The sequence below is a fragment of the Eptatretus burgeri genome, chromosome 3 (genome assembly GCF_056783735.1).
Source record: "Eptatretus burgeri isolate ZD-2024b chromosome 3, Ebu_testis_v1, whole genome shotgun sequence".
In the NCBI taxonomy this organism is placed as follows: Eukaryota; Metazoa; Chordata; class Myxini; order Myxiniformes; family Myxinidae; genus Eptatretus; species Eptatretus burgeri.
The window spans coordinates 123,671,199-123,693,985 of NC_140963.1; the positions used below are offsets into that span (position 1 = coordinate 123,671,199).

General features: G+C 44.2%; 1 protein-coding gene across 7 annotated transcripts in view; it reads right to left on the bottom strand.

The window, feature by feature from the left end:
- Positions 1–20,817, bottom strand: part of LOC147030900 (protein ENTREP2-like) — a 312,148-nt gene extending 291,331 nt beyond the window's left edge. For 3 of the 7 annotated variants that reach the window (XM_085875461.1, XM_085875460.1, XM_085875458.1), the window contains exon 1: positions 20,399–20,813. In XM_085875461.1, coding sequence (XP_085731587.1) covers positions 20,399–20,629 — 231 coding nt within the window. In that variant the 5' untranslated portion in view covers positions 20,630–20,813. Of the gene's footprint in view, positions 1–20,398 lie in introns of all 7 variants that reach the window. The other 4 variants (XM_085875457.1, XM_085875456.1, XM_085875459.1 and 1 more) reach the window with 3 other exon arrangements.
- Positions 20,818–22,787: the final 1,970 nt, after the last annotated feature.

Genomic DNA, 22,787 nt, shown 5'->3' on the forward strand with positions numbered 1-22,787 from the left:
TAATTATAATCCATGGAGACCTCTCCCAAAATGACCACTAACCATGACTATCACATGGCTTTGCCTGTGCATCATTGCTGACAGAAATAATGACAGTCACATTTCATGTGAACGTTACCTCTATGATGAAGAAATGTGACACACACACACACACACACACACACACACACACCAAAACGTGGGGTAAAACAATTGGTTCACTTTGTCTATCTGTGTAGAAATGAGAGTTTATAATCGAGGAATGACAATGTCAATTGAATGTTACATTTTGAACATGAATAAGAAAACGAACCTGAAGTTCAGCAGTACCTTGCCTCTGAAATTAAATCGTCCTGATTGAGTGTGAGCAGAGAGGAGTGAGATAATATTTTAGTCTGTCTGCCTGTCTGGCAGTCAAACAAAATTGAAAATCAGTCAAAAGAGGAAACTTACTATTTTTAAGGACGTCATAAAGGACACAAGCAATAGGCTTATAGAACTAATGTAACGCGTTAAATAAGGTGGTGTAGAATACGCTGCATCAACGGTGATAAATTTCCAATTTTTTTTTTTCTTCAACCTTTAAAAGATTTATTTTATTTAAATTCAATTATATACCTGAATGAACAATGGAGAACACAAATCACCTTTTTGGTACTTTCAAAACCCTTCCGTTTATCAGAACTTGAACAAAATATTTGCCGCTCGCAGACCCTGCCCATGTCGTTTCTCAAGACTGCATGGGTTGAGGTGTTCTATGAACTCTCCAGTTTTTGCATTTATAATTAATTTTCTCAGTTATTCATTTTTGGTTTCATGCCTTCACTCATTCTCTGTAATGCTTGGTGTTGCATATAGTCGTAATGTACGTCATATTTGAGTAGTGGCATGACATAATGGACGCAAACGATATGTTGTAAAATATTAAAGGAACATAAAATTCCCCCCTCCCACCAATAAAAGGAAATAAAAGCCAAAGCAAAGGCAGACCGAAGCAATTTACCACTAAAGAATATGTCTCATATCTACTTCAACATCAGAGTACAACACAAACATGATTATACAGCACAAGCAAAAGATGACAATGGTACCTACGTGTCATAAATTTGAGGGAGGGAGGGTAGGAATGTGAAGTGTACAGATGGAGAGATGATGAGGGGAAGGAGGTAAATAATGCAGTATATGCGACATAAAGAGTTGGTGTAGGAGGGAGTAGGTGAAAAATTTTTTTCTAAAAATTCCACCATTACTGCACAAATATTATGGAGATGGTTCCAAAGCAACTACAAAAAAAAAAGGAGGCCAATAGCCAGTAGGCCAGATTGTATGACCATTATAAATGAAGGGGCTATATCACTGTTTATGTTTTTATTTTCTTTGGGTATACACGCAAGGTGGGTAGGAGACGGGTTTGGACAACAATCAAACATGACAGAGGGAGGAGGACAAAGTGCTTCGCTGGAAGCCTAGTCCGCTCGGGAATTAAAGAGATGCCAATATTTCCCCAGGATATCTCCCAAGCTTTTAACAATTACACATTCTGGTCTTGTTTATATTATAATGTTCTGGTATTGTTTGTTCTTTGTGCTTATTTATACGTTTCCATTTTGCTGCTCTGTCTTTGTATTATGTTTGGTATGTTGGGCATGGAGCAGGGGAAGCTGGAGTGCATTGGTACCCAGGATGCGTTGAGACATCTCCAGCAGCTATTCTTTGCCAATTATATGAAGTGCCAACACATTGACACTTACATCACACCGTTGTAAGTGTCAATATGTTGGCACTTAATAGCATTAACAACACATCGGCTCTTTCATACCATTGGCAAGGAATGTCCCAATGCACACGAGTTTCCCCGATAGTTAATATGCTGACTCCACCACCTCCAAGAGGGTTAGATGTGAGACACAATCATTCGTCCATAAACACAAAGGAAAGCCACATTATATGGCAATATGGAGCAACACTTTACACACAATATCATTATAAGATAAGAACCGCCAAGAAAGGATTTGACTTTATAAAGTATTCCAAGGCAAGTCACTGGCTCAGGGAATTTGTTTATGGATATAGTCTACCCAAGCCTGGTTGTGGCTCACAGTACGGCCAATGAGCTCTCCTGATTTACTGCAGAAGCAAATTGGTGGATCTGCATGATGTTCATTACGAAGGGAGAGTAATGAATAGGTGGTTGACTGGTTTCCTATTTACTCCCGATCTGCAGACAAAAAAGGAGTCGCAGCTTCAGCATGTTTGCCAGATGGGTGAGGATGTGCTTGTTCAGTGCAAGGTGGATCGGTCATCTCTGTTACGGTACAGAGGTATTTGCAGGAAATAAGAAGGGTCATTTATCGGGAACAATTGTACAACTTCAGGATATTTGTGTAAAGGGTAGAGCAAAGGTAAAAAATAAATAAATTTAAAAACTGGATCGATTTGCATCTCTGGTAGGAGTTCTGTTTGAAGGATCACAAAGTGATAGTTCCGAAATGAATTCAGAATGTATGAAGGTTCAGACAAGGTGGAAGCGATCCGAATGACTGTCTTGCTGTGAGCATCTCACAAGAGTGGCCAAGCGGTTAGACCCTTACAGTTATGGTCTCTCTACTTATATACCTCTTTGACTTGCAAATGTCTAAAAAGCAAAGAGACCAGAACCATGCTGGTTGGTCTATGTTTGCTTTAGCAGGAGGCTACAATATTTCCCTTTGAAATCCCTTCTGGCATATGACAGATGATACAAAATGATGATGCAAAACCAATTGGGACTGTGTTTGATCATGCAAAGCAAATACTGCAGGTGCATTATTATGTATTTACTTTTAAAGGATAGACACCAATCCGACAGTGTCGTCCTTTTAGTTCCACCCTTTCCAACCATGGCGGTTCCAACTCGACATCGCCGACCTCGGCGGTGATTGAACTGCATTTTTCACATCCTTTTCCTCCCAACCTTTGGGGTTTGATTTCCCACCTATTTTGAATAATCTGGGGGCGAGCATCTGGATTCAATAGGTTTATTCCTCTGTGGCAGCCAATTCTTGCCAGATCTTCAACATTTCTCTCATGGTAATCACCGCCGTGCTTCAGTGCAGTGAAAGTCTCCCGTTTAATGTTGCGCATCTAGAGCTTTCTAATCACGGTACATCCTTCGGGAAGCTAAAGAAACCAATCCCAAAACCATTTTTCTCTCAGTTGTTACACCAACAACCTGCACAAAATAATACGATTATGGCACCGAACTCTCTGATATTTAAACACACCTCTTTCGCACACACACATGGAAGTTGTGTTCTGTGTTTGCCGTGAATGACAGCAGAGTGCTTCCAAAGAACACGTGCGCACTTATATAATAGCTCAGAATTGATTATTTTTCCATATTTATGAACCTTGAAGGTGCTTTTATGACAATTTTTTTTGCTTTACATTCTTGCAATAATCCCCAAACAGGTTCAGAAATCCATTAAGTGAACCGCAGTGAACAAGCAGTGAACCCATCTATCAGTACCTTTCATGAAATTATCATAGTAGAGAGATGGTGAACACGAGCAATTGAACCCCGAGGACAGTTTATAATCAGATCCTGATCTATTTTAGGGGTTCAAATCGAGTTGGACATTTACAATAAACCAGCATTGAGCTAATGCAGTTCAAAGGTAAGTGGGTGATTGAGATATATACATATGTATATGTATATATATATATATATATATATATATATATATATATATATATATATATATATATATATATATATATCAGTGACAGATGAAGCTGTACCGGGCAAGTCAATCTGAGATAAAGCTTCTACCGATGAGGGCATTCACTGAGAGTCCAACAGACTTGAATATGCTAGAAAATGATCTCATCTTCATGTTCCCTGGACAAGCTGGTACTGAACTTACCTAGTAATGCAATGGATCAAAGTAGAAAACAATAAAAAGTAAAAAAAAAACAATCCTGTCAGAGGAAAATCATAAATCCCTGGGGCACCAAGCAGTTCATGCAGAAATGGCATCAAAGGAACAGAATTATCAAGTTAACGACGACCAGTATAGTTCAGGACAAAGGCAGGAAGTGTGACACAGGCCCGGTTGAGAAATGGGAATTGCACATGGCCCAGAGAGAGGGACGATATGCCTCTGCCATGCAGTACATTATCCGTAAGCGAAGGCCACTCGTTTACGAGCCAGGGCATCTTTTGAGGCGTGAGATCAAACCGAGTCCGACCACCGGTTACTTAAACCCCGTGGAAACGTCCACCACCGACTTCATTCAACGCTTCATTCCGCCAAAAGTTTTTAATTTGTTTTTTTTTTAACCGCATTTGAATACATTCCCAGTTAATCCTGTGCCGTACATAACGTACAAGCCAACAGATAATAAGCCATTAGAGAAGAGGTCAGTTTGCAACCATCAGAGCTAAATACATTTTGCGGGCAAGCGTACCAAGCCAGGCCTGTATCTCAAGAGAGCATGCACCACTGGAAGAAAATATGCCCGAGTTAACCCTTGCCTTAACAATCGGATAGCTGTTATGTTGGCATGGTTCGAGAAAAAATGAGGGCATCAAGGGAAACGGCATCCAAGCTCAGTATATCGTCAGGGGCTCATCCTGCCTGAGGCCCTGAGCTCCAGAGATGTTTGTTAAAGAGTCCTTTTGACATCTTTCATACTGTAAGAGCACTTTTTTTTCCACTGTGTTTCCACAGCTACACAAAGATGATGTACGTGGTGGAGGGAGGGGGGATGAGGGGTGTTAAATACGAAAAGGAAGGGAAAGGGATGTGGCAAGGGAGAGAGAGAGAGAGAGAGAGAGAGAGAGAGAAAGGGAGAGAGAGAGAGAGAGAGAGAGAGAGAGAGAGAGAGAGAGAGAGAGAGAGAGAGAGAGAGAGAGAGAGAGAAAAAAGAAAAGATGAGACCTATATGGGGCACGTATAAGGTGAAGGTGGGGGAAGGACGCAAAACCAAATATTCAGCCATTTTTGTGTACATAATAAATGTATGAATTGCTAAACTGAGATAAAGTGCACTTATACAAGGATACACAATGCACGGTAACAGCATCAGGATGAGGCAGTTTTTCCGAAAGTGCAGTAAATGACAAATCACAGCAAAAATTGCTTGTAAAAACCCGTCGCGATTATCCTTTGAATATATCAGGATGAAACGGAAGACCAACAAGCAACCAAAAATACAATATTTATTTGCACTGAAATGGGCAACAGGTGCAGTACTTTATATTTGACCACAGCACCAACAGGTGATGTGGTCCCAATGGATTTGCACACAACATTCCATCTGGATTTGCACGCTTCCTAGGAAGTAAAGTGTCGATATGGATTATGAAGCAACACTCAGTCAACAGGTTCACTATTGGCCGAATTCAGTGAAATATTTGAACCCTTATACCAAAACACAATTTGTGACCTTAATAAGCTCGAAAACACACTGACTGATGTGCCAACCATCGGCCATAAGACGTCACAAACAGGCTCCTCGTAAAGCAAGCAATTATAGCCGAAAAAATTGCAATTTTGATAGCCTGTCTCGGCTTTGACTGCATGCCTTTGATGAAACATTATCTCAGGCAAAAAAGATTCCAAATGGCTCGAGAGCTGCGACACATTTTGATGGTGACACGTACATCTCGGAAGGATCGGAGTAAGAGAATGCAGACTACCACAACGTCATTGTCTCAAACTACAATGCTTGTCAGGTAGTCGCAATAATGGATTGGCAGGGTGAGTGAAAATTCACACCTGGTTGCCTGTGATAACATTCCTCTCAAAACCCTGAGTTAATGGTGGAGTGAACCCTGGATTCAAAGCCCATATATGCGATACATGTTTGTTCTTTGTCGACGAATGTCCTTGTAGTTCATGTTTCAGTACATCGATGTTTCCTTGCGTCTTTGTCCTGCACGTGATTTAAGTACAAGCTCCACTGTGAGCCCAAGATCACTATTCGAAAAAAAACAAGTACATCGACATCATTTTACAACTGCTTGCCTGTGAAACAAGTCCACCTTTTAAGTTGAATCGAATGGAGGAACCGTGACACAATTACCGAAGGTGGAAGGAAGTTATGCTTTAACCCCTGTTTGTCTATTTGTCTGTCTGTCTGTCTGTCTGTGTATGATATCACAAAAACTAATAGATGGATTCAGATGAAGCTCGGTAGATGGATTGGGTGTGTGCCAAGGACCAATTGAATCACTTTTGGTGAAGATCCGGATCCAGCTCCGACAAGTTTTAGAGCGATTATTCAGCATTGAAAGGGCCAACAACAATCTTATCGCATCATATCTCAACGAGTTGTGGACAGATTATGACAAAACTTGGTGGATGTGTTTTTTTTATATGCCAAGAAAAAGCTAATTCTATTTTCGTTCAGGTCCAGATCCAGATTGGGCCTATCAGTGCTCCACTGAAGGCCATTCCACTTTCAAGAAGTTTCCCTTTTTATTCCACCTCCTCCTTATCCCCTCGAAATTCCTATTCTACTTTTTTCCTCTTCCCCGGTTGACTTTTAATGACATCTTTCTCCAAAATGTCACCCCCCACACAGTCTCATATGCAATTTATACAGTGCCTTCAGAAAGTATTCACACCCCTTGACTTTTTCACATTTTGTTGTGTTACAGCCTGAATGTAAAATGGATTAAATTGAGATTTTTTTTTGTCACTCATTTACACAAATTATCCCATAATGACAAAGTGGATTTTTTTTTTTTAAATTAACAGATTAATTAAAAATGAAAAGCTAAAATGTTTTGCATCAATAAGTATTCAACCCCTTTGCAATGACACTCAATTGAGCTCAGGTGCATCCAATTTCCTTTGATCATCCCTGAGATGTTTCCACAACTTGATTGGAGTCCACCTGTGGCCAATTAAATTTATTGGACATGATTTTTAAAGAAAAACACCTTTCGATATGAGGTCCCAGAGATGACAGTTCATGTCAGACAGAGATAGAATTGTGAGGAAGCATAGATCTGGGGAAGGGTATAAAACGATTTCTGGAATGTTGAAAGTTCCCAAGAGCACAGTGAGCTTGATCATTAGGAAATGGAAACAACATGGAACGACACAGACTCTTCCTAGAGCTGGCCATCTGACTAAAACGAGCAACCGGGACAAGAATGACCTTGATCAGGGAACTGACCAAGAACCCAATGACCACTCTAACAGAATTACTTGGCTGAGATTGGAGAACGTGCCGGAAGGACAACAGTTTCTGCAGCACTTCACAAATCTAGCCTTTATGGGAAAGTCGCCAGACTGAAGCCACTCCTGAGAAATGGCCACATGATAGCACACCTGGAGTTTGCAAAAAGGGAGGGAAAAGACTGAGAGCATGATGCAAAAGATTCTGCGTTCTGATGACATGAAAATTGAACTCTTTGGAATGAATGGCAAGCACGACGTCTGGCAGAAACCGAGCACAGCTCATCACCCATCTATAACCATCCCTACTACGAAGCATGGTGGCGGCTGTCTCATGTGATGTGGATGCTTTGCAGTAGCAGGGACTGGAAGATAGAGGGAACAATCACGTCAGGTCAGGTATGGGAACATGCATCGAAGCAGCGCATCGCTGCGTCCACTTTCCGCCGGTAATCCAGGGGCCTCCGTCTGGCCATCCCCCAGGCAGATGACTGGCCCATCACCATCTCCCTGAGATGCTGATCAACCTGCTGAAACCACGAAGCAAGTGCTTGGCCCAACGGCCTCCTCGACTCATGAAGCTCCTCGCTGAGACAAATTAGTGAGCAGGATCAGTGTCAAGAAAACAAGCCACATGTCAATAAAGCCACAGCTGACGCATAGATTATGCAGGTAACAAATCTCATTTGAGTCTCTCTCAGCAACTGATCGTTGGACACAGACCAAAGAACGCCAGCCAAGGATTCTCTGAAGAGACCTGGCACCAAAGGAATTAATTAAGTCTCCATCTCAGATCCCTGGTCAGGGTTCAAGTCTCACATCCATAGTGCAAGAATGGAAGCACCAATGACCAAAAGACTCGGACTGTCATCCTCCTGCACAGGTACAGAGAGCACCACACCCAATGATCCAGTGAATCCATAACTCCCCAAGCCTGACCAAGACATCTATTGACCGCTGGCTCACAGCCATCAGAGACATGAATATCACTGGCAAGGTACGTGAATCTCTCCATGACCTCAACATCCTCACCGCAAACAGATACAGACAAGACAGCATACCCAATAAGTCATTGAAAGCCTGGATCTTAGTTTTGACCCAGGAAACCCATTTTCCCAGTGGCTCAGACTCCTCATTTAGCACCTTGAAGGGCCCCAAAAGAATATCCAGAGTCTCTGCAAAGATGACTGCATCATCTGCGAAATCAAGGTCAGAGATCTTCACCTTCCCAAACGATGCACCGCAGCTTGATCTCTCCGACATCCTCCCCAAAATACAGTCCAAACAAGCGCCGAAAAGAGTGGGGGCCAGTACACACCTCTGATGAACTCCAGTAACAACCAGAAATAAGTCGGAGATGGAATCACCACATCTCACAATACTCTCAGTTCCAGAGTATAGTTCAGACATGAGACTGATCAGTTTTGGTGGCACCCCACGAAGACAAAGAATCCTCCAGAGGAAATCCTAATTCACTGAATCAAACGCTTTACGGAGATCAACATAGGCTGCAAGCAGCCCCTGCCAAAACTCTCATCTGCGTTTGGCGAGGACCCGAAGCGAAAGTACACAGTCAATTGTTGACCTCTTTGGTGTGAAGCCAGACTACTCTGGGCGCTCGTGCCCAAGTAGATGGTGGCGAACCCTATCAAGAATTATCTGAGCAAAGACCTTTCCTGGCACTGAGAGCAGCATCACCCCTCGGTAGTTGTTGCAGTCCTGGCGATCACCCTTCCTTTTCCAGAGAGGGACAACAAGGCCCCTCTTCCAGTCAGTTGGGATGATGCTTGTGTTCCAGGCAGAACACAGAACTACATGCAAAGACACAAGTACAGCATTTCCACCAGCCTTGAGAAGTTCAGCATGGATGCCACAGCTTTACCCCACTTCAACCGGTTCACCGCATCCTGTGTTTCCACAAGCAAAGGTGGATCACAGTTGATTAGAAGATCAGCAATAGGGAGAGTAACACCCCGCCATCCAACTCAACAGCTTGGTGGATCAGCCTGGTACAGCCACTCAAAGTAACCGGCCCAGCGGGCCTTCACTTCAGACTCCTCTGTCAAGAGCCTATCACTCTCTGCTCTCACTGCAGTACATGCAATGCGTGAATTCCCCCATAAGCAGGATGAGAATCACTTGACCACAGGTGATGCTCTACCCCCTCACAGATTCCTCACACATCGACCTCCTTGTCCACCATCATCACACGCACAGTTTTATGCTTCAACTCCCTGAACAACTCAGCTCTGCCATTAAGCCTGGTCCTGCGACTGGTCAATGGTATCCAGTGTCCCTTGAGAGAAAAGATTCTTCGTCACCCCACAGTGAGTTCCAAGACATCCACCAGCAACATCAAAGACAGTGGTCTTGAAGACACTCCACAACTCTTCAGGATTCACCAATGCACACAGACCCCCCAAATGTCCACTCAATCTGTTTACAAACTCCTCAGCTACCCTCTCATCCTTGAGCTTGCCAACATCCAGCCTAGGCTGGGATGGTACCATTCTCCAGGATTTAAGGTGCAGCTTTAGAGTTGCTACAACAAGCCTGTGGTCAGTATTGAGGAACTGAGCACTCCGGTAGACCCTGCAGTTCTGGATCATCCTCCAGCGACCACCAACGAGCACCTGGTCAATCTTCTTTGCCACACCGCCAGCGTTGGAATACCAAGTTCAGCAATGAGCTTGTGGGCGCTGAAACCATGAATTAGCCACCCCAAGTCCATGACTTCTTGCAGTCAAGGAACCAAGTGCTTTTCTGGTTCACAGTTCCAGACCCATGGGGACCAACACGTGTCTGATAACCATCCCTATCAGTTCCAGTCGATGCATTGAAATTCCTCAACATGAGAAGAGTGTCTCACCCAGGGCACTGATCAACCACAGACTCGAGTGTGGAATAGAATGTGTCCTTCATGGTGAGATCACTCGCTTCAGTTGGAGCATAGACAGAGACCAGGGAAACAACACCCAAGGAGTGACGAATCCTTCGTCTCATAATACGCTTGTTGACCGGTGTTACCTCAATTATCATTGGAGTCAGCATATTGGACACAGCTACAGCAACTCCTTGAGCATGGTAACCATCAGAATTAGCAGTCCAATAGTTGGTGTAACCACCCACCATGATCTCGCTGCAATCCGGTCTCTGAACCTCAGAGAGTGCTGCAATACTGATGTCCAAACGCTTGAGCTCAGATGGTAACAGAGACAAGTGATCAGCCTCTCTTAGGGATAGTACATTCCAGGCACCCACCCGAAGGGACCGCCTCAGGTTAACCAAAGGAGACTGCCGTCTGGTGGAGGACACCTCTGTCCAATTTTCTTGGCCATAAAAAAATGTTTATGTATTGCCTGGAATTAAATTATATAAAATCAAACTTTTTTCCACCTTCATTTTCACATCGTACCCCACAACTTCCAAGTGAAAAACAAATTCCACAAATTTCAGAAAATTAATTAAAAATACAAAACTAGAACACCTTGGTTGGATCAGTGTCGACCCCCCCCCCCCCCACCCTGAGTTAATACTTGGTGAAAGCTCCTTTGACGGTAAATCCCGGTGTGTGGCCCTGTTGAGAAGATACACCATATCCCTGTGTGTCGTCAGAGGGGACGAAAGAGTTGCCATCAGGAAGGGCATTCGGTCATTTAAAAAAAGCAAACCAATCCTTTTATGCCTCATTCAGCAAGTAAGCCTGGAAAATCAGATTCCCTGAAAAATCAACTTTATCTCTTTGCTGATGACTCCACCCTCTGCCATACCATCTCATCCCTCTGATCGGCAGGCAGCAGCCTCTTCACTCTCTGCAAATCTGGATAAAATCCAACGCTGGTCCAACATGTGGAATATATCTTTCAATAATGACAAATCTCAAACCCTCACCATGTCTCTCCGAAAGGACCGTCTGGAACCCGCCACCCATCTAGTTTCTCAACAATCCCCTGGGAGAAGTCCTTTCTTTCAAGCTTCTGGGTCTCACTATCTGCCACGATCTTTCCTGGGAAAGCCACATCTCCAAGCTGGCCTCCAAAGCCAGTCGCCGACTGGGCATCCTACGTCGTGCAAAGTCCTTCCTCTGCACACCTGAGCTTCTAACCACTGACAAAGCTTTTCATCCGCAGTCTGATGGAATACTGCTCCGCCCTCTGGGCGGGTGCTCCTGTCTCACACCTAGCTCGACTTCACGCTGTGGAAACCAAGGCTTTTAAGATCATTGGCATCTCCTGCGATGAAGCTGAGTCTTTGGGTATCTCACTCTCTCAACAGAGGCAGGTTGGTGGTCTTTCTGTCTTCTACCATCTCCTCTCCGGCCTTGCCCCCCTGCTCTGTCTGTGATTTGTCCCCCCTATATTTCCTCAGGGTGCTCAAAGTCCACCAAAAACCCTCTTCTGGTAAAACTGACAAAATCAAGAATCACTTCTCACCTTCACTTTTTCATTCCTCTTTATTTCCCACCTCTGGAACAAACTCCACACTCTCTTCAATCCCACTCCTCCTTCATCCTTCCATCGGGACCATACTCTGTGCAGAGCGTTGGTGCTGCCGAAGCAGTCTCCTTGGCTATTGGGCACAATCCTGGACGGGTCGCCACTCCGACACAGTATACTAGCATGCTGGCACTCATTTTGCTGACCTTGGAAGGATGACAGGCAGAGTTTTCCCCACCTGGCATTAATTCAACAGCCGAGTGGAGTTTGAACTCAAGATCATAGGATCCCAAGCCCACCACCCCGACCATTAAGCCATACCAGGCATAACTCCTCCCTCCAGGTCTTCAAAACAGCTGTTCATCACCATCTCTTATCTTCCCCCATCCAAAATCTTGAGTTTTACTTCCCCCGTTAATCCCGCCCCATCGCTCTCCATTCCACAGATGTCCGAATGTCTTGTTCACCACTATTTTGTGCTTCCCTCTCCCACCCCTACTGTGTCCTGCCTTGTTATACGTTTCTGTGTACTAGATCTTACACGAGCCTCGACTTGATATGCAAAAATAAAATAAAAAGCACTGCTGAGATCAAGCTTTGTAGAAGTCTGTCCTCCATTTATGGTGGCATACAAATCTTCAATTCCTGCAATGGAATAGCTATGTTGTTTTGCTGCTTGATTTACAGTTAGCGTATAATAACCTCATTTCTGGACTTGGCCATCACTTTTTCGGACATGCACTATTGGTGCTGCCCATTCTGAGAAGTCTACTGGTTCTATAATCCCTTCCTTTTGTGGGCATTCAAGCTCAAGTTCAAGCTTCCCCTTCATGGCAATAGGGCTCTGACCACGGTTTGAAAAATTTAGGTTGAGCCAATGGATGCACATGGATTTTAGCAGTCATACTCTTCACTCTGCCTAGTTGGCTCTGAAAAGCTTCTGGGTACTGTTCCACTGCAGGTTTATGTGATGAAGACACCCCAATCTGACAAATAATCGGGCCACTTCAGCTTGAACACCTTCAGCCAGTCATGTCCTTTGAGGCTTGAGCTGACTCCGCATTTACGATCATGAGAGGTTATGTGGATCATATTGCCATCATATGGTACAACATCAATAGTTCCAACCACTTTGATCTGCTCACCCTTGCATGCATGTAAAACAGCACCAGATTTGTCCACTGCCAAAGATTTAGACCAGATCTCTTTATACGACTTCACACTCATCACTGAAATAGAGGCTCCTGTATATCAACCTGCATTTTGACATTTTTTACCATCCATGTCCAAATTTGCTACCATGATGTGGATTCCCCTATTAGCAGAACTGACACCACACATGGTATAAATGTTGTCCAAAACCTCAACAGGATACAATCCTACATCATCGACATCAGATCACAGAGTTCTTTGAATCAAGGTTCTGTCAGATGCTTTGGTAGGCGACACTCGACTATGCGCGAGACCATATGTTTGAGATCCACAAACACTGAGTAAAACAGCACGCTATTGCCTGCATCTTCAATGTAATTAGTGATGAAGTACTGGGCCAGCCACTCCATGTATGGCACACAGTCCTCAGCGTCTGCAATGAATTCATTAATCTTGCTGAATGCCGACGATTCTCCCCGAAATGAATTTACAGAAAGTTCATATACTTGCCAATTTATCCTCATCGGCAGCTGAAAAAATATCACTCAAAGGCTCGCCCGATAAAGACATGGAGTTTAATCACAGATTAACCTGTGAACGTCATGCAGGCGGCTGGCTATACTTGCTCCAGCTACCATCACCCCTCCCCTATTCAGGTGTCTGTGAGTCGCGGTAGAGAGCAAAATGCTACCAGTCCTCTGGCTTAAGTCCTTCAGCTGGATGGCACACTTATTGATGCATCTGCATGGGAAACACTGGGATGACAGTTTATAGCTCGGTCGAGATTCAAACTCAGGGTAGACAGCTCAAAGGTGAGTGCGTACACATTGAAGCTATCTGGCCAGGCATTTCAATCATCAACTACAGGCAAATAATTTGAACCCACACGAAGTCACAATTGAACACTGCAACATGAAGTCGTGATTACATATTATTGACAAGATGATCAATTGGATGTCAATCAGCTCGGCAAGTATTGAACATCTTAATTAATGATTGAAGCAAAGGGGTTTTAACTCCATTGTATACAAGTTAATAGGTTACACAAAGGGCAACCTCTCAATCAGCAAGATTATGTATATTAACATTCTGGACTTGCCTTGAAGAGGTCGAGCCTGGGTTTTAATCTGGACACAGCTACAAACTGAAACCCCGATGTTTCACAGGCAAGCTGGTTCATCGATGTGTGTGCTGTCACTTGGATGGCCATTAAACTGGATGTCCCATCTGCCGACATTTATTGGTGCATGTTAAAGATCTCCACAACGTCCTTCGCGAAGAGTGGGCAAGCTATCGCCGGCACCACGGACAAATTACAAATTCCTGCCTTAACTACTGCTGGGAGAGGGATGGCAAACCGCCCATGATAATGCTTGTGAAGAAACTGCTTCAGAGGAAGCAATGATCTGTAATAGAGTACGGTATATCATAGGGAACGGTCTGGGCCATCGAGCCGTGCCTGAAATGTGAGCTCCTCATAACTGTAACCTCAGCAGCCCAAAAGTAGATCTGCTAAATGCAAGTTGAGACCTGGCCACGGCGTTCAAATGCCCTGAAGCTCTCGTAAAGTTTGACTACAAAACTGAAAACTTAAAATCAGCTGTTTGGTTTGCTCTTGACACATGTGTTGCCGGAGTTAAGAAAGCTCATCAAGTAAGCAAGTAAAGTAAGTAGTTTGAAAGGGAATTGAAGAGTGGTATCATAGTTGGAGAAGGAACAAAAAAAAACAAAAAACGGAATCATCCAAGTTTACAACTTTCCAAAGTTAAAAGAAATTCCCTTTGCTGTGGTTAATGTCAAATCTCCAAGTGAGATTTTTCTTTGTTTAAAAACAAGGACAAATGTGTCCAAGAGCAGCGTCCTAAAGGTTTTGTCGGCTAAAAAAAACAAAACAAAAAAACAACAAAAAAAAAAACAACTTCCGATATTTCGTCACGTGCCTTGATTCAGCCAATAGCGAGACCCGTCGAAATGTATTTACGCATTTACGATATATCGTGCAGTTACAAAATAAATTGTGTATTTACGAATTTACAATACAATAAATGGAATAATATTTTAATAGTAACATGAACTTTTCGAAACTTTAAAGCAAATGTCCGAATATATTTAAAAGTTCATGATAGACACTCTCAAAAGGCACCATCAATGTGAGGATGTGTACATGTGCTTAGTAGTGAAGGAGATCCGGATATTGTATATACAAGAGCCGAATCCTAGAGGTTAAGGTTTTGTCTTCACAAGAAGAAGAACAAGAAGAACAAGAAGAAAAACAACAAGAAGAAGAAGAAGAACAACGCCGAGCTCTCTATGAGCAGCGTTCGCTACGCGAGACGCTGCTAATAAGGCACAGACTTTTTTTTGTACGAATGTAGAAGCAACGATGCTGAAAGTCACACTACAACTACTTTCTTTAACAGCACCAATTATTCAACCTTTTTTTATAGGTTCAGCCTATGAGAGATTTCCCACGAAGTCTTCCACAAACAGGCTGTTCAGGCGTGACGTTCGAATGGAACTGATTTGGGCTGGAATTTGTAATTTCTTCAGGTTGCCAGAGACAAGATGCCTACTCTTCACAAAAAACACCGATGGGTCATTAACGTCGAGCAGCTAAGGAAAATAAAGGAGACGACCAACTTAACGTCAAACCGAGGTGGAGCACACTCAGCAGTACAACACTCTACTCGGCCTGTGGCTGTGAAGCACAAAATGCACCAGTCGGCTTGGGAACCGAACCCAAACTAAACAGCTCAAAGGTAAGCATCCCTACCTCTGCACCAACTCGAGAGACCCGTCAGAAAGCCGGAGGTGGTTAAGTTCTTCAACGAAGCAAAACAATAAGTCTTAAATGAATTTGACAATCAAGAGATAAATAAACTAGAGAGTTCACAGAATACTTTACCCCCATGCAGTCTTGAAAAAAAACAAAAGGACATGTGGAGTGTCAGCGAACAGCAAATTTGATTGGTCGAGATGATGTAAATTCCTGTAATATTTTGTCCAGGTTAGTGCTAAACCAAGGGGTTTTTGAAAGTATCAACAAAGCGATTTGTGTTCTCCAGTGCTCAAGTACATAATTCAATTGAAATACTGTAAAATAAAGATTTTAATGGTTGTAGAAACAAAATTTTTCGGAAGTTTACCGCCATTGATGTACAGGTAGGTTCTTTTACACCGCCTTATTTAATGCGTCAAATTTGTTTTTCATGCCTGTTGTTTGTGTCCTTTGTGACGTCCTTAAAAAAACAGTAACTTTCCTGTTTGGAATGATTTTCAATTTTGTTTCACTGCCAGACAGGCAGACAGGTTCGAAAAAAAAAAGAAAATGTCCCTCCTCTTTGCGCTTGCGCGATCGGGACCAGGCTCCGTACGATTTGCCAAATTCAGCGCCAAAATCCTGCTCAACCGCAGGTTCGTGTTCCGATTCATGTTCAAAATGGATCATTCAAATTGAAATGAAGTCGTTCCTCAATCATAAACCAACGTTTGGAGATGGACCGACAGACAAAGTGAACCAACACGACATTTTCAAAATGACGTATGGATGCTGAATGAGGCCTTTTCCGCATGCTCGGTGCGTGCGTTTACACCGACTCGGTTCTGCTCGACGGGCACTTTTAACCCGTCGTTACTCACACAAAATTTGTGATTCAAATCTTCTAAATAAACACAATTTTCAGCATTTAGACAAAAAGAGTGGCTACTCCGGGATGGTTAACCATAATTGTTCCGTTCCTAAATGCAAACCGAACTCACGGAAATACAGGAATAAGAGACAGGAATCATGGAAGAGAAGAGTTGGGTCGGTACCATTTCCTGTTAATAGAATTAGCTAGCGGCGGCAGTGGTTATAACACACATATATATATACACACACACACACACATGAATGGATGCTTCCTTCAACAATCGATGCACGTTCTACCAAAACCACCCCTATCTGTTTGTCTATGAGCAGGATATCTGAAAAAGTTATGGACAGAGTCAGACAAAAATTTGGTGGGCAGGTTGTGTGTGTGACAAAGACGAATTTATTCGATTTTGGTGAAGATCTGGATCCGGACACTGGAAATTTTAAAGTTATTCTTCAGCATTGAGAGGTCGGGGCAAAAACGATATATAGCACAACATTTCAAAAAGTTATGGACGGATTCAAATGAAACATTGTGGATGAGTTGAGTAGGTGACAAGAACAAGTTGATTCGATTTTAGTTCAGGTCCGGATCCAGATCCGGCCTGTCAGTGGGATTCAAAACGTGAACTGTTCAGACTGGCGGACATGCGCTCCACAGAGTGCCGTTCTAGTTTCTCTTGTGGCCCCAGAACCAACCAAAAAATGTGTTGATAACGGGCCTCACAGCCTATACAACAACCACTCCTTCTACCCCCTCCCCCTCCACCCAAGCAGGATTAATAAGAAATATCATTTTAAACTTATCCTGTGCATCGACAAGCTCCAGATATGATCTTCCCATCGGTGTTAAGAAGCATGAAAGTTTGTGTAGAACGTGCCCGACTGGTAACGTCCGGGCCCTTTACAGGCCCACACCGTCAGGAGTTTTTGCAGTACGGACATCAATATTTCAACTTTTTGGATGAGTTTATCAGGAAATTCTTCAAATCTTTTGTTGTGCAGAGACACACCCTTTTCTTGCAGGTACGTTTGCAAGTATTTTCGGCTTCTTTAAAAAAATTTCAGTCGTTACACGCTGCAATCCTTATCTGGCAGGCATGAAATACATCCGTAGCCGCCATGATGAACTTCGTCACAAGGGGTTTCTGCGCATACATGCCGAACAATCTGGGGTGGATTACATCATTTTGAAAGTGCCACATTGCTTAACCCCACCTCTCACTTGCGGGGTAAATATGATAGTCAGTCCAAAGGCGAGCACTTCAATAGTGCAGAAATAATGGGGAAATATCAATTGACGTCACTGATGATGTAATAAATAACAACTGATGACCATGTGATTACAGGATAATAAAAAAAAAATTGGACCACTGGACTTGTAGTTTATCTGGGCCCTGCCCTAATGTTGTAACCCAAATGTTGTAGCATTCTGACTGGTGGGTCTGGGAGACAATGATTTTTGAAGGAATTTACATGATTTTCCCAAAAATTTACCAAGTCTATGCGTGGTGTTGGCTTAATGGTTAAGGTGGTGGACTATGGATCCTAGAGTCCTGAGTTCGAATCCTGCTCATCTGTTGAATTAATACCAGGTGGGGTTGACTCTGCTTGTCATCCTTCCGAGGTCGGCAAAATGAGTGCCAGCATGCTGGTATCCTGTGTCGGAGTGGCGACCCGTCCAGGATTATGCCCAATAGCCAAGGAGACTGCTTTGGCAGCACCAACGCGCTGCACAGAATTTGGTCCCAATCTCCTCCTCTCCTCCTCCTTCCCAAGTCTGCCATTTTGACGCACTTCCGGTCAAGTGATCAGAATGACCTCCACAATTTAACATCATAGCCCTGTCCTCATGTTGTAGCCCAAATTTGGTAGTATTTTGACCGAGAGGTCTGGAGAAGAAGAATTTTGAAGGAATTTACATGATTTTCACAAAAATTTTCCAAGTCTGCAATTTTGACACACTTCCGGTCACGTGATCAGCATATCTCTGCAATTTAACATCCCCATCCTGTCCTAATGTTGTAACCCAAATTTGGTTGCATTCTGACTGGTGGGTCTGGAGAAGAAGATTTCTGAAGGCAATAACTAAGCCCACCATTTTGACCGACTTGAAGTCACATGACCGGACCGAGCGTTGCAATCCCCGTTACCAGTCAGGAGTGGAACCTTGGCGCCAAATTTCAGCCAGATCGGCCCAGCGGTTTGGCCGGAGAAGTCGAAGTAGGAAACGGACGGACGGACAAACGGATGGTACACGATGACAATACCTCATCTGCAATTCCAATTCCAGATAAGTTAATAAGATGACCAAAATTCAGTGTTTCCCCTCAAAGCAAATATGGCAACAAACCTCCTGTGAACTTTGGGTTACTTCATGACCACAACAGAAGAAAACGACATCCCTAATATAAATGGAATGAGTACGGCAAGTATTTTCCTTCCGACGGTGTTCCCATGTGAAGCCCTGGCTCATGATGTACGGAACTCTGGTCCAAATCCCATACACCGATACTGGTTGTCCACAAGTCCACTAACGTTATTGTAATTTATGTAAAGGTGATCCATCTACTTCTGTCTTTGTCCTGCATGTGATGTATGTTATGGATCATGAGGAATTATTTTTACAGTTAACGAAGGGTTCCTCCATGAGCCTCGGGTGACTCTGTAGAAATGATTCCTCGTGATGCTGTTACTCGAGCATCGAATCCCATGAGGACAACGAGCATCGCGCACGAAGGTTCTTCTTCCTCATGTGATACATTTGGGAAACCTGGAAAATGAAAATTAATTCGAGGATATCGAGCTCCAGGAGTGTCCAGGTTGGGAGTGACTTCGACGAATCGATATTGTTTCAGGGACCGTCGATTTATTAGCTATGCACAGTGAGGGAGGTGGATTATTAAAACATGATTCTTCTCTAATTAGTCAATAAAACAGAAAAAGTGAGACGACAACTACTACTACTACTACTACTACTACTACTAGTACAATTACTCCCACGTTCTTGTGGGGTTCCCGAGGAAAGTTGGGCCCAAGACTTTCACGAACCTGCTGGCCAGGCCTTGCGTTCGACAAAAGTTCGGGCAGGAATTTGTAATTTGGCTGTGGTGCCGGCGATAGGTCGCTTACTCCTCACGAAGGATGCTCTCGGGTCTTTGACATCCACCAAATAATGCCGCCGTGTCAGGATTCAAACCAGGTGTATGGCGAAGAGGTGAGTGCACGTATCTTGGGCTGAGAGTGGTGGTCGTAGTAGTAGTAGTAGTCGAAGTGTCTTGGCCATATTGCCAGTCGACTACTGCAACCACTGCTGCGGTCCGAATTATTCCCACCCTCTTCTCCGGTTTGCCGAGGATCATTTTTGGCCGAAGTCTTTCACGAACCAGCTGATCAGGCTTGACATTCGACAGAATGTGACAGGAATCTGACAATTTGTTCGTGATGCCAGCGATGACTCGCCCGCAGTTAGTGGGCGTTAAAGACCGCAAGGTGTCCTTCACGAAGGTTAGGCGAGCCATCTCCGGCACCACGAACCACCTGCAGGGTTAGTGACGACCCCCCTTACAAGAATTCATGGAATAAAGGCAGAGTTTGTGTGTCCACCGAACCGAGACAAGACAAGGTCAGACACCGTGGGGTCTTTAACGCCCATCGACTAATCCCGGCAGTCGGGACGGCCACCTTAACGTTCATCGGAGCGACGGCACACACATTGACGAATCGCCGTGCCTGTGAAACACCAGGATGGCAGTTTATAGTTCGGTCGGGATTCGAACCCAGGCTGGACAGCTCAGAAGAGAGTGTGTGTACCTGTCGGCCGTCCCCAAGGGGAAACCAACAACAACCAGGGACTGCATGAACGGGGACAGTATCACGGGTCCACGGTACGCTGTGCGCACGAACACTTAGCTTCTCCACGTACGGGATAAAGAGTAATCATGACGCAAACACCAGGTGTGACAGGTAAGCGCGGCGGGGCATGTAAACAGCTGTGGCAAGGGGGGCAAAGGTGGCGTACTCACCGAAAACCCGGCCCAGAAAGGGCAAGAGTGGCGGACACGTGCTGATGTGGTGAGCGCCAGCGCTGCGAAGCTCACGGCCACGATGAGGCATCCGAGGGTCATCTGCGACACCCCGAGCGCCAACAAGAGGCGCTTTCGGGCTCTGGGCAAGCCCGGCCGGGACAGAGCCGGCCCCGGAGCCGTGCCTTGTCCCCTGATGCTGGAGCGCCCAGGAACCATGGTGAACGGCATGATGGTCCCGCGCACGGCCACGCGCACCGACGGCGCATTGAGGATCGCGCGCGTCCGTCCTCTCCTGGTCTTCTTCTTCTTCTTCTTCTTCTTCTCTTTCTCGCCCTGTCAAATTCCTCGTGAGAAGGTCCAACAATTCACGACGGCGGCGGCGGCGCGATCACAGCCGCGGGTCCCTCCAAGCCACGCCCACCACCTCCCCCCGCCCAATCCGATCCCTCGCTCTTCAATTCCCCCCACTCGCTCTCTGCCTCCACTATCCTGATTAGCAAATTCGAAAACCGCCGTTCGAAGGATGCGAAAAACGCCACAAAATCAATTAGAAATCCTCTTCATTGTGATCCTCACTCACGGCCTTTATCGGGTCCAAGACGTTGCTCAGATTCTCTGGGGAAACACAAACACGCGATAGAACACCAGATCGAATCTCTCCACCTCCGCACAATCATCCCGAGAGTGTGGGAGAGCGCCTCACGCGCTTTTTCCCGCCAAAACGTGACGCGCGCTCCACTCCATGAGTCGTCTCATCTCAATCATCACCTTCCATTGAATCCCTTCTCGACCCCCCCCAACCATCATTCCGAAGCTCTTTAACGAGGGACGACGTGATGTCACGTGCTCTAAAATCGAGTGAAGAAGAGGGAGGCGTGCGGGGAACGTGCAGGGACGTGTCCAGTGTAAAGGAAACGCGATTTTTGCTGTGAATTTGATTACAATCTTGGTTAGGGCCACAGTGATCCAAATGGTGAAACGACTCGGATTAAAATGCTTCCCGCCATTGTGAAAACGCCGCGGTGGCTCTCATGGAGGCACAAAGTGGAGTCAACCTGCGAGGGAGAGGGAGAGGGAGAGGGAGAGGGAGACGGAGAGGGAGACGGAGAAGGAGACGGAGAGGGAGACGGAGAGGGAGACGGAGAGGGAGACGGAGACGGAGACAGAAAGAATGAGTATGAATGAATCCTTGGAGAGTTCGAGGAATGGGTTGTTTGTAGTGGGAACCCGACTCTGCCAATCCTAATGGACACTGCATGCTCGGTGAGCAAAGATCATGAAACGACCTCAAGTGACCCATTGGCCCAACTTGGAGAGTGAGGAAGGTAATACGGACACCACATCGGTTTAATACAAGACAAACCCTTTCAAAAAAATCTACCAAGATCCAAACTTATCAACCTAATATGGAATAGGCAAAGCCGAGAAGCGAACGTAGAATTCTTCTTACATTCCCTTCTTAAATATATCAAATTAGTCTTTTTGCTATGAAAAAATAAATATTACCTCAACATTACCTTCACAATGACAACTACACCGCCGAGAACAGGATCTTATCTAAAAAAATTAATATTACCTCAACATTACCTTCACAACAACAACTACACCGCCGAGAACAGGATCCCATCGAAAAAAATTAATATCACCTCAACATTACCTTCACAACGACAACTACACCGCCTATAACAGGATCCCATCTAAAAAAATTAATATTATATTACCTCAACATTACCTTCACAACGACAACTACACCGCCGAGAACAGGATCCCATCGAAAAAAATTATTATTACCTCAACATCACCTTCACAATAACAACTATACCACCTATAACAGGATCTCATCTAAAAAAATAAATATTATATTACCTCAACATTACCTTCACAACGACAACTACACCGCCGAGAACAGGATCCCATCTAAAAAAATTAATATTACCTCAACATTACCTTCACAACAACAACTACACCGCCGAGAACAGGATCCCATTGAAAAAAATTTATTATTACCTCAACATTACCTTCACAACGACAACTACACCGCCTAGAACAGGATCCCATCTAAAAAAATTAATATTATATTACCTCAACATTACCTTCACAACGATAACTACACCGCCGAGAACAGGATCCCATCGAAAAAAAATTATTATTACCTCAACATTACCTTCACAACGACAATTACACCGCCAAGAACAGGATCCCATCGAAAAAAATTATTATTACCTCAACATTACCTTCACAATAACAACTATACCACCTATAACAGGATCTCATCTAAAAAAATTAATATTGTATTACCTCAACATTACCTTCACAATGACAACTACACTGCCGAGAACAGGATCCCATCTAAAAAAATTAATATTACCTCAACATTACCTTCACA